Source organism: Mesoplodon mirus (assembly GCF_964341445.2).
Source record: "Mesoplodon mirus genome assembly, chromosome: 7".
Lineage (NCBI taxonomy): Eukaryota > Metazoa > Chordata > Mammalia > Artiodactyla > Ziphiidae > Mesoplodon > Mesoplodon mirus.
Genome location: NC_138983.1, coordinates 62,622,540 through 62,635,610, shown reverse-complemented (window position 1 = coordinate 62,635,610; position 13,071 = coordinate 62,622,540). Strand labels below are relative to the sequence as shown.

The following is a 13,071-nucleotide window of genomic DNA, read 5'->3' as shown; positions in this document are numbered from 1 at the left end:
CTGGCCAAAGTATTCAATGACATAAAGTCATCCATGTTCTCAGCAGGGAACCTCTTTAATCACTCCAAAGTTTTTAGTCCTGTGTAACTTTACAAATCTGATCATAATGTAGAATCCAGGGCTTCCCTGGTGGCCCAGTGGTTGAGAGTCCACCTGCCAATGCAGGGGACACGGGTTCGTGCCCCGGTCCGGGAAGATCCCACATGCCGCGGAGCGGCTGGGTCCGTGAGCCGTGGCCGCTGAGCCTGCGCGTACAGAGCTTGTGCTCCGCAACAGGGGAGGCCACAACAGTGAGAGGCCCGCGTACAGCAAAAAAAAAAGTAGAGTCCAACTTGACCATTGTACCAAATTAATACTATATAACTTTCAAGCAACAATGAAAGAAAAAAATAACATAGGCTATAGGACAATAGAAAGAACTGTACAAAAGCATGGTTTGGAGAACTGAAGAGCAGTACCCCTTCCTATTAAATGATACTTGTTAGGCATACATTTGACAACATTTTGAGTGTGAAGGCATATTCATTCCACTAAAAGAAATTTGAAAACTCATTTTATAGGAGAACTATAACTAACACAGGAAGAGCAAGCATCCGGTAAGAAAGTAAAAATGTCCAACCTAGGGCTTCCCTGGTGGCACAGTGGTTGGGAGTCCGTCTGCCAAGGCAGGGGACGCGGGTTCATGCCCTGGTCCGGGAGGATCTCACATGCCGCGGAGCGGCTGGGCCCCGTGAGCCATGGCCGCTGAGCCTGCCCATCCGGAGCCTGTGCTCCGCAACGGGAGAGGCCACAACAGTGAGAGGCCCGCGTACAGAAAAAAAAAAAAAAATGTCCAACCTAGGAAAACAGAAAGCAGAGACTGCTAGACTCTAGAAAAGGGACATTATATTGAACAAAAATTTTTCTCTTTGTGTGTTTTTCTTTTGTGTGTGTGTGTATATGTTTCCCAAAAAAACAAACAAACAAAAAGGATTATGTTAGAAAGCAGCAAATTCCCCAGTTAGGACTTGGCTTATTGCCAATGGATTACTGGTTTTTAATCATCAGATAGCCCAGACCAACCTTTAATGTGTAGAATCAGGGAAAATAACTGACCATGATTTGGACCAAAAAGCCTATTAGGCTATTAAATTTCATGAAAGGCTTAGTTTGCCTCATAAACATGCTGAGGCAGAACTAGTTTTTTATGTAGTCTACTAGGGCTCAATAGTAAAAAGTTAACAATATAACACTTTCTTCAATTACTCACTATCAGATAAGCCAGGCACAGTGGGTTTTTTGCCCAAAAAAGGAGGGTGGGGCTTCCCTGGTGGCACAGTGGTTGAGAGTCCACCTGCTGATGCAGGGGAAACGGGTTCGTGCCCCGGTCTGGGAAGATCCCACATGCCGTGGAGTGGCTGGGCCCGTGAGCCATGGCCGCTGGGCCTGTGCGTCCGGAGCCTGTGCTCCGCAACAGGGGAGGCCACAACAGTGAGAGGCCCACATACCGCAAAAAAAAAAAAAAAGGGGGGGGGGTGGGGGGAAGCTCACAAAAAGTTCTTCCTAGATGTTCACAGAATCCTATTCTTTTATTTATGTATGTATGTATGTATGGCTGCGTCGGGTCTTCGTTGCTGTGAGCAGGCTTTCTCTAGTTGTGGCGAGCGGGGGCTACTGTTTGTTGTGGTGTGCAGGCTTCTCATTGTGGTGGCTTCTCTTGCTGCGGAGCATGGGCTCTAAGCGCACAGGCTCAGTAGTTGTGGCTCGCGGGCTCTAGAGCGCAGGCTCAGTAGTTGTGGCACACGGGCTTAGCTGCTCCGCGGCATGGGGGATCTTCCCGGACCAGGGCTCAAACCCGTGTCCCCTGCATTGGCAGGTGGATTCTTAACCACTGTGCCACCCGGGAAGTCCCCAGAATCCTATTCTTTACTAAAGAAGAAATCTAACAAATAAAGAAAAAGTTAACAATCAGCGGAGGCAAAATATTTGCTACAAGAACACACATGTTAATCATCTGAAGCCTCAGGAAAGCTGAAAATAAATTCTATCAATGTGAAGAACAACAGGAATTATTCTCTCTGAAGCAGCAAATATAGAAACCAAATAGAAAAATTACTTTTTTGCAAAGCAAGTTTCATTATAATCTATCTCTTGGTCTCAACCCCTTCTGAATAATTCTCTTAGGCAATGGCAGAAAACCTCTCAAATAACCTGGGGGAAAAATGACCAAAATGAACACTGAGGAACACCAGATACTAATTAAGAAGAAAAAATCACCTTAAAACACTTGAGAAAGAACCTAAGAGAACTAGAAGGAGGCTGAGCTAGTCTGAGATGATCAGAATGGCTTTTAAACCATTCTACCCCTGCCCTTACATATCCAGTAACTGGAAAACATTAATTCTGGAAGGGAGTAATTAATCCCTCAAGAGTACATAGAGTTGAAAGAACACTGGTCTAGAAGTGAAATGGCTTAGGTTCAAAATCTATCTACCCCTTTTTAGCTAGGCAACCTTAGGCACTCTATTTCCTCCCGAGTTAAGTGGGGATAAGAATTCCAGTTACGCATCATCACAGGATTACCATGAGGATCAAATGAGACTTTATACACACACATACACACACACACACATACACACACACACACACACACACATATATAGGAAAGCACATCTTGCAAATGTTTAATCATTTCATATGTTCATTGCATAACTGATGACAATCTCTAAGTTTTTATGTTAACATTCTTCAGTCACTATTGGCATTTTTTTCAACCAAGTTTCAAAACAAGGCACTAATCTTTGCTCAATTTAAACCCACACCACAAAAACCTTGCCTGCTTTATTTGGATTGAAGGCCAGGCAAAATTCCACTCCAGGTGGCTAAGCAATAATAAACAAGGGCTCACTGTTTCATCACATCCTCACTTGCTCTGTGAATAAAGTTTTTCTCCAAATTTTGTGGCTAATTTTGGACTTTTTAAATACTGCTGTATCTTCTCCCCCAGTTACAAAACTTTTAAATACCTAAATATTAAAACAAAGAACATTTTAAAACTTTAAAATTCAAGATGTTTAAAGAGAGTTACATCAAGGAGAACAAAATATGGTATCAGGGTACAGCACTTCAAGATATTCAACCATGTTTCTCTATCTACTAGTCCAGCCCACACAAATTCTAGCACTGAAAAACAAAGCAACTTCCAGATTTCTGAGAATCCCCCAGTATGTTTCATTTATATATATATCTTTTTAATATATATAAATTTATTTATTTTATTTTATTTATTTTTTGCTGCATTGGGTTTTCGTTGCTGTGCGCGGGCTTTCTCTAGTTGTGGTGAGCGGGGGCCACTCTTCATTGCGGTGCGCAGGCTTCTTTCTCATTGTGGTGGCTTCTCTTGCTGAGGAGCATGGGATCTAGGTGCGCGGGCTTCAGTAGTCGTGGCTCCTGGGCTCTAGAGCGCAGGCTCAGTAGTTGTGGCGCACGGGCTTAGTTGCTCCACGGCATGTGGGATCTTCCCGGACCAGGGCTCAAACCCGTGTCCCCTGCATTGGCAGGCAGATTCTTAACCACTGTGCCAGCAGGGAAGTCCCTGTTCTATATATTTTAATAACAGACATAATTCTGCTTATTGTCTTTAGTTTTTAAGATTAAACACATGCACAGAGCAGGTCATCAAACATTTGCTGAATATAAGACATATTTACTATGTGAATTTGGTTTTGATTTTGTTTAAATAAATTGAAATTTTTGAAAAGTAAAAATATGATGAGGTTATAGTATCTGTTTTAAATGCATTTTTGTATTTTAAAAGTAGGGAAGACAATAAGTTTTTATTTTTATTTATTTAAAGTCCATGATGCCAGAGTGCTAACACATACTTTAGGGGAAAAAATTAGGGAACTAGCCATTGTTTGTCCTAGACGCACAGAGAAAGGGAGTCCTTTGGGTTTGATGGTCCATTGCAGACTGACTGTCTTGTTTCTAGTTCATAGGGCCTAAACTTGATTAAAATAGATATTGGGAGAACAAAAGAGGGATGTACCTAATTTTAACCCCTTCTGTGGGATCTGGGCATGCACCATATCCTAACCACTTGTCTTAGGCTTTGTTAATGGAGTATAAATATTCTCACCACTATGGTTGTATTCAAACCCTCTTGTCTTTTATTTAAATTAGTGCACAAATATCAAACGGTAAACTCAAGGATTCTGAAGCTGTTGTAACTAATCATGGTTAAGAGAATTTCTTTAAGATACAGAAAAACAAATACTATATGTTCTCAGTTATATGTAGAATATTTAAAACAATGAACTCAAAGAAATAAGAGAGTAGAATGGTGGTTGTCAGGAGCTGGGGGGTAGGGGAAATGGCAAGATGCTGGTCAAAGGGTACAAACCTCCAGCTTTAAGATGAATAAGATCTGGGATCTAGTGCACAGCATTGTGACAATAATTAACAATACAGGACTATATACTTGAATGTTGTTAAGAGAGTAGACCTTAAAAGCTATAACCACAGGGGGAAAAAAAAGGTAACTATGGGAGGCAATGATAACACAACTAACCTTACCGTGGTAATCATTTCACAATATATATATGTATCAAGTCATCATGTTGGGGGACTTCCCTATTGGTGCAGTGGTTAAGACTCCGCCTGCCAATGCAGGGGACACGGGTTCGAGCCCTGGTCCAGGAAGATCCCACATGCCATGGAGCAACTAAGCCCATGCACCAAAACTACCGAGCCTGCGCTCTAGAGCCCGAGAGCCACAACTACTGAAGCCTGCACACTTAGAACCCGTGCTCCGCAACAAGAGAAGCCACTGCCAAGAGAAGCCCATGCACCACAACGAAGACCCAACACAGACAAAAATAAATAAAATTTTTTAAAAAGTTAGATTATAAAAAATCACCACGTTGTACACCTTCAATTTACATACATTAGGCGTCAATAATATCTCAATAAAGCTGGGGGAATTTTTTCTAAATAAAAAGAATTTCTTCACCAAAAAAGACATATTTACTTATAATACAACTATAAACACAAATGAGCTACCTGATTAATAAACAGAAAGGCAGCCCAAAAAAGCTTTAGAAAATAGTACAGCATCATACTGTGAAGTTTTGAAACCTCACACATCAGTTTCTGTATAATCTGTTTGAATCTTTTTTATCATGATATAATTCACATTCCATAAAATTCACCCTTAAAATGTACATTTTAGTAGTTTTTAGTATATTCACAAGGTTTTGCAACCATCATCACTATGTAACTCTAGAACATTTTCATCACCCCAAAAAGAAATCCCAAACCCGTCAGTAGTCACTCACCATTCCCACTTCCCCTCAGCCTCTGGCAACCACTAATCTATTCTATATCTCTACGTGTTTGCCTATTTTGGATATTTCACATAAATTGGATCACACAGTATGTGGCTTTTGTGAGTCTGATCAAGTCTTTCATTTCATTACGGTGTGGTTTCTCCCTCTGCAGTTGTTTCTAATTAAAGCATGACCAAGTATATGTATAGAACATACACACACAAATAAAGAGCAAAAAATTGTATTGTGAGGCTGATATGGAATAATAGATATAGGTACAAAGAATACTACCTAGATGAATACACTGTAATTTGGACAATCTTTGCTGCAAAATTTCTGAAAAATATAATGTGATTTTTAAAAAGAATTTTGACCAACATTTTGGCATTCTCCATACCAGTAACTTAAATTATTATTATAAATTTTAATTACTGTACTTTGCTTTTATAAAAAAGACACTTAACTATAAAAAGAATTTATACATATAAATAGCTATAAAAATCCCAAAAAAGTCAACAGAAAAAAATATGTCAATAGTTATGGTATTTAGGTGATTGGAAAACAGGCTTTTTAATGTGTTTTATTTTTAATTTAAAAGTATTATCAGGGCCTCCCTGGTGGCGCAGTGGTTGAGAGTCCGCCTGCCGATGCAGGGGATACGGGTTCGTGCCCCGGTCTGGGAGGATCCCATATGCCGCGGAGCGGCTGGGCCCGTGAGCCATGGCCGCTGAGCCTGCGCATCCGGAGCCTGCGCATCCGGAGCCTGTGCTCCACAACGGGAGAGGCCACAACAGTGAGAGGCCCGCATACCGCAAAAAAAAGAAAAAAAAAAAAAAAAAGTATTATCACTGTCACTTTTTGAAAGACATTTTTGACATATATCAAAAAATTTCAAGCTTAGTGTTATAAATAAGCAAAAGCAGTAATTCCCAACCCTTCATGTGCATATATGATTACTTTCACACCTAAACTAAATGTACATGATATGGAAAGATGACACTAATATATTGTTCAGTTAAAAAAGTAAGTTGAACTATAGGTAGCATAATCCTATTGGTATAGAAACAAAACACTATGTATTGCGTAACTGTGTATTTGCCTGTCTATAAAAAGGTCAGCAAAGATATTCATCAAACAGTTGAAAGTGGTTACTCCTGTAGAGTCAGACTAAAAAGGGTAAAGAGGTTTTACTTTTTATTTCATATATTTGTATTAATTGACTATTTAATAACAAAGCTACCTTTTGTAATTTTTAATCACCAATGTTTTTAATTAAATGTGCCATCAATTTAGATTATTTTCTTTAAAAAAAATAAAAGAACATTAAAGTCAAAACTTTAATGTGTCAATTTTTAATTATCCAAACCAAGGGAGAAACCAAACCCAGCAGAAAATACCAATATGGCTTCCAAACACATAATCTTTTTTCTTTCTTTTTTTTTTTTTTTTGCGGTATGCGGGCCTCTCGTTGCGGCCTCTCCCGTTGCGGAGCACAGGTTCCGGACGTGCAGGCTCAGCGGCCATGGCTCACGGGCCTAGCCGCTCCACGGCATGTGGGATCTTCCCGGACCGGGGCACGAACCCGTGTCCCCTACATCGGCAGGCGGACTCTCAACCACTGCGCCACCAGGGAAGCCCACATAATCATTTTTTATAGCATCTTTACTCATAACATATCCCAGAGGAAACATCCAAGTGGCACCCGAAAAAGTCTAGGATGAAAGTTTTGCTGTATGATATCTATAAAGATAATTAACATCACATTTTACCCCATCATATCCATGCTTTAACAATCATTGCCAGTACATGTGGAACCAGAATTTAAAAAGAAAAAACAGCTCCCTAAGAGAAGACAGGTACAGGTTAATACAGAATACTTAATTTCCAAAAAAGAGCCAAGTCGTAAAAATATCGAACGAAGTTTTAGAAGATACTGGAGAAGAGAGAGAAATAGGAGTACTGTCAGTCTCATTCTTTCTTTCCTTTCTGATTTATCTCGTGATGCTTCACACCTAAACTCCTTAGTGAACTCACCAACAAGGGGCTATGGGGCCCACTTGAAATGTGCAATCTGAACAATGCTGTAAGCAGGAAGAGATTAGAGTCATACCTTTTCCAAAATGAACTTGTTTAAATATGGCATGTAGCCCTGATTGGAGACAGGCCCCTCATCATCATCCCGGAAGTGCTCTTCAAGGGCAACAGGGTCATGTGGAACCTTCAGCACTGTGCACAGGTTATGGGAAAGGACCTAAGGGAGAAAGAGGGTAGTTTAGAGGCATCCACTAACCAGCACATGGCACCTTCACTGTCCGAACACAACTGGCTGCTCCCTGTCCTGGGGAGAGAAAGATGAAGAATAAATTGCCAGCTGCCAGCTCCCCACCTGTTACCCATAGTGTCTCATTGCCTCCCCAGGTTTGGTCCACTTCAAACAAGTCTCTCTTACATGCCCTACAATGAGCCAGGCTCCATGCAATATCTGTGACTACCAGACTCCTTGTAGTCTTTTATTAATTGGCCCAAGTTAGAAAGAAAAAGGGGGGAAAGAGCAAGAGAATGTGTTTAAAATTAAACTTCTCCTAAGTAGAGCAGTCAGTGAAGTAGAGCTGTAAGAGAAAGAACCTGGTTCTGAACAGCTGCAGCTGGGGGTTCTGGACGAGGTGGCTGACCTGGGCCCAGCCACAACCTCTCTGGGCTTCAGTTCTCTCCTTTGTTCAATATAAAGGGCCAAGTTAATATACAAATATACCAGATATTAATTAGTAATCTCTAAGCATGCAAACATCTCTAAAATTCTATGATGCTAGGCTAAGTTTTCAGGATGAGTATAAAAGAGTATAAATATAAAAAGAGAAAGAAATCAAGGGCCCGATTTAGAAATACATGAAAAATCAAGAGCAAAAAAATCTTAGGAGTCACCAAAATGGTTGAAAATATTCTGTCAAAAATCTGCATCCTGGGGCTTCCCTGGTGGCGCAGTGGTTGAGAGTCCGCCTGCCGATGCAGCGGACACGGGTTCGTGCCCCAGTCCAGGAAGGTCCCACATGCCGCGGAGCAGCTGGGCCCGTGAGCCATGGCTGCTGAGCCTGCACGTCCGGAGCCTGTGCTCCGCAAGGGGAGAGGCCACAACAGTGAGAGGCCCGCATACCGCAAAAAAAAAAAAAAAAAATCTGCATCCTGGTCTTGCATAATCGAAGTGCACATTTTAACATTCAGGTAGTTGAGTTAGCAGTCTGGGCTCTTTCAGTACTACTCTTGTTTCTTATTAAATGAAAATCTAAATATAAAACTTAAATCCCTTCCATTCTATTTGTGCATTCTAAACAGGTCAAATTACATAGCTAAGGCCATGCTGCCTCTAACACAGAATCTTATTAGATGTTAAATCCCAGGTTAAAATCTTCCCTATTTGTCTTAGCCCTACCCATTTAATCGCTTAAGGAGCCAAATTCACCTCAATTAATACTTTCAATTCCATAAAGCAAGTTACTTTTTTCTGCATACACATATTTCGTTAGAATTTTTTAAGATTAAAAAAATTAACCTATAAAAAAAATTTGCGTATCTTCTTTCTACATTTGCTTTGTTTCTCAAAACTTCATTTATGTGAAGATCCTTTTCTACATGCTCTACTGGTTTTAAGGAAGTAAGTAAAGTAAAGGAAGTAAACTCACAAATGGTTATAAATGAAGTAATGAAGACTTCTATCAGCCCCTACAAAGCAGGCTGTTTTTCTCAAGTAAAACTTCTATTTGCCAGTAGTAGAGCACATGAAAAGGGCACGGTGGAGCTTTTACTGAATCTAGCACCACAGTCAGCAAAATCCTAAATAGACATTTCCTTTCTCTATGTACCTAGTAAAACCTATAATTATCTACCTCCAAAAAGGTTTTGTGAGGATCAACTTCAGGAATGTAAGGAGCTTAAAAACTGCAATATACCATGGAAATATAGAGAAATAAAGAGCATACTCCTCATATAAGGCTCAACGGTCATTCAAATTTTAAAATTATTTGGGACTTTACTCAAGTAAAAATTCCCAACCACAGGTTAACCTATGGTACGTTCATAAAACGTTAAGAACAGTGAGGAACTCATGGGTAGTGATACGTAAAGATCTACAAGATAACTTAAGTGAAAAAAGCAATGTACCTAAGACTACATATAGTGTGTTATCTTTTGTGTAAGAGGAAAAGGAAGAAAAAATAAGATACTCTAGAAGGATATATAAGAAACGAGTAACCATGGGGAGAAAACTAGTATGACTGCAGACCAGGAGCAAAAGAAGATTTCTCACTGTATCTCCCTTTTCATTAAGTTTAGGAAAAAATTTTCCCTATTCAAAAAACATAAAAACTATTTTAAAAATTACACACACACACACGCACATGTATATATACACAAATACACACACACATACACACACAGACATATATACACACACATATATATACACACGCACACACACACACACACACACTTTTCTTAATGGCCAGCTTAAGCCCATACAGCTAAATCTACTTATCTTCGAACTCTACACTTTTTCTTCTACATTAACTTACTCCCTAGGGATTAGGTATAAAAGGAAGACATATTCCACAGCAATGTACCATGACTAATGGATGAATAAGATGTAAGGGCAATAAATGAGCTCAGAAAGAATAGTGTGTGCTGCAGTGACTTCACAGACTAAGTGACATGTAACCTAGGCCTTGAAATAAAAAGAGCTTTTGGATAGGAAAAGGGCAATTGGAAAGCTTTCCAGTAGAGAAATAACATGAGAAAAGTAACTGATTAATGCAAAATCCTCAGGGTACAAAAAGCATACACCAATCTCTCTCACACCCATCCCTTTCTTTGCCTTTGGGTTTCACAGATCCTCCAACTAAAGCCCTGGCAGGGGCCTTAGATACCATATTGTCATCCTTCTCATCTTATAGATGGTGAGTACTGGCTCAAAGAGATTAAATTTGTTTTTCTTGACTAAGGTTACTTAGGAGAACTGAGACTAGAAGTCAGGTTTTGTAATTGCTGGTCCAACACTCTCTAGTAACGAGGAACATTATGTTTCTAGTTTTCTAAAGTCAACAACATCTTTGCGTAGCTGCTTTAGTTCAACCAGTGATCCCACTGAAGGTTTAGATTTAAACTCTAGACTTCAGCCTTGGACAATTAAATACAGGGATAACTAAATCCAGTGATAACTTTCTCAACCACCTTCATTTAGTTAAGCAAACTGTGAGGGAGGCAGCAAGTTATAGTAAAGGGCCCTGGAGGAGGAGACCTCAGTACCAGCCCTATTCATGTGGTCTGTTCCTGTACAGTGGTTTGCCATTTACCCTTTTTAAATATTAGCATATTTTGCTACTTACTCGCTTAGTCTCAGTATCCTCACTGCAAAAGGAAGAGTTGGTGACTTGTCTCTAAAAATAATGTTTTTAAAAGCTCAATCCTTAACTATCAACCCAAACTCATTTCATGAACTCAACACAAAGAACTATAATTTAGATCAGAAATTCGGCTTTTTTCATTGTTAGTAAGGCCTAGAACTGGGAAGTCTTCTTCAAACAAAATAACAAACTGAATAATAGATAAGTGGAAAAGTTTTATAACTAAAAGAAAAAAAAAATGTGCCATCTTTTTTTTTTTTTTTGCGGTACGCAGGCCTCTCTCTGTTGTGGCCTCTCCGGTTGCGGAGCACAGGCTCCGGACGCGCAGGCTCAACGGCCACGGCTCACGGGCCCAGCCGCTGCGCGGCATGTGGGATCTTCCCGGACCGGGGCACAAACCCATGTCCCCTGCGTCGGCAGGCGGACTCTCAACCACTGCGCCACCAGGGAAGCCCTGTGCCATCTTTTAAACTTTAAAAAAATTTTATCAGTAATTTTTTTAAAGCCTAGACAGTATCTCAAGTTTTTTTTTAAGTAAAAAGTAATTGTATTTTAAAAAATACAGTAAATTGTATTGTAAAATTGTATTGTAAAATTGTAAAAGTAATTGTATTTAAAAAAATACAGTAAAAAAAAGTAATTGTATTTAAAAAAACTAATTCTTGAAGGCCAGAATATAAACTAATAACAAGAAGTAAAATCTCCATAAGCTTAAACAGCAGTTTATGCTTTTTAGAGTAGACTCACATCATCCATTAGTTGGTTTTAGTCTCACCCCTGGAAAGTAGATGGTATTGCTGCTTTACAGATGAAGAGGCTGAGTGAGAGATAAGGAGATGACCCCAGATGACAGAGTTTTATGTGCCGTGAAACTAGGTCTAGAACCCAAACCTTATACTTTGGTGCCCTTTCCCTGCCCTGCCACATTCCCTCTCCTCCTGGAAAAACAGAGAGCCCTGCCTATACAAAAGTGACATGCATGCTGTGGCCATGCATGCATGTTATTGCTAAGGTGCAGTGATGGACTGGTGCCCACCGGTCAGTTCTCCAGCACCCAGCAACATGGCTGGAGCTATTCAGCGGAGCCAACTTAAATCCAGTGGTGAAGAACACATCCGTCTAGAAATCTGGGACCACTCTCTCTCTGGAAGCCCTCATCTCTCAGCACCCGACTTTGGGGGAAACTGTTCCAAGAGGTACTAGCCTCCCCTCCAGATGCGGAAGCTGGAAAACAGATGAGGACAAAAGCAATCAAGAGGAAATAGGACTACAAGTTCTTGATTTGTAGAAGGACTGCCCCTGAATCACTCTAATCAGTGTTTGCAAGTTTTTTGAGAAAGCTGAATTTATCCTACTTCAAATGCCTGCTCCTCCAAAGGCCATTCTTTCAACGCCCACATAATTGCTAAGCAACTTTGCTCTCAGGCCCCGATCTGAAGAATAAACTATTGTTACTACAATAAAAGATCCATATCCATGCCAGACCCTCATCTGTCCAGTTCCTTCATAGCTGTCTGCTAGTGCCTCTGCAGGGCCTCCGCTGACAAGACATGACTAATTAACTGCTCGTGTGGTCTGTTCCTTTTCAGCGGTTTGCCATTTACCCTTTTTAAGCATTTTGCTCCAACTATTGTGAAAAGATATCAAGGATGATGAATGACTAAACAGTATTTTAACACACATGAGAACCTAATGCTTACCCTCCTCCCTCCCAAAGATGTAGAGATTACAAAGGTTCTCTGAAATGAGCCCCCCAGTCACAGACTGTTTCCCTTTACAGGATGTGCGTAATGGGCAAAATTCAACACTGAAAAAAAGGGGGGTAGGGATCTCTATTCCGACAAGCTTATCTGAACCGACACAATTACAGAACTATAATTCATAATGGGCAACCTTTTTTTTTTAATGTGAAAATTCCTGTCTGATTTATAAAATTTCAAGCTCAGGGCGAATTACCAGAAAACTCTTCCTAACAGAATGACCAACTTCCTACCAGTGCTATGCCCTGCCTTAAGAGCATTGTCTTAATAGAAGTCCCGCCCCTTACCACAAGGACTCATTTTCCCTTTCCCGACAATAACTTTTCATCCTGCTTGTCACTGCTTAAGGCCTGCTTGCTTTCTCTTAAATTATCTTTATCATACTCAGCCTCAGAAATCTCAGTCGTCTCTGACTCAGTCCCTGAATGCAATCAATCACCATCCTAGACACTTTTACCAAATTTATCTTCAAGGGCTGCTGACCTCACATTATCACCTTGTCTGAAACTCATCAAAAGCCTACAGAAGTAAAAACCAAAGAGGTATCTGAGCTCCGTATTTAAGTCACTTGGCAAGCCAGCCCCACTTTACATTTGTAGCCTTATTTTTTCC

General features: G+C 40.3%; 1 protein-coding gene across 1 annotated transcript in view; it reads right to left on the bottom strand.

Moving 5' to 3' along the window:
* Positions 1–13,071, bottom strand: part of SWAP70 (switching B cell complex subunit SWAP70) — an 85,568-nt gene that overhangs the window by 54,242 nt on the left and 18,255 nt on the right. Inside the window, exon 2 of the mRNA XM_082626814.1 lies at positions 7,417–7,557. Within this exon, the coding sequence (XP_082482940.1) occupies positions 7,417–7,557 (141 nt within the window). The remainder of the gene's footprint in view (positions 1–7,416; positions 7,558–13,071) is intronic.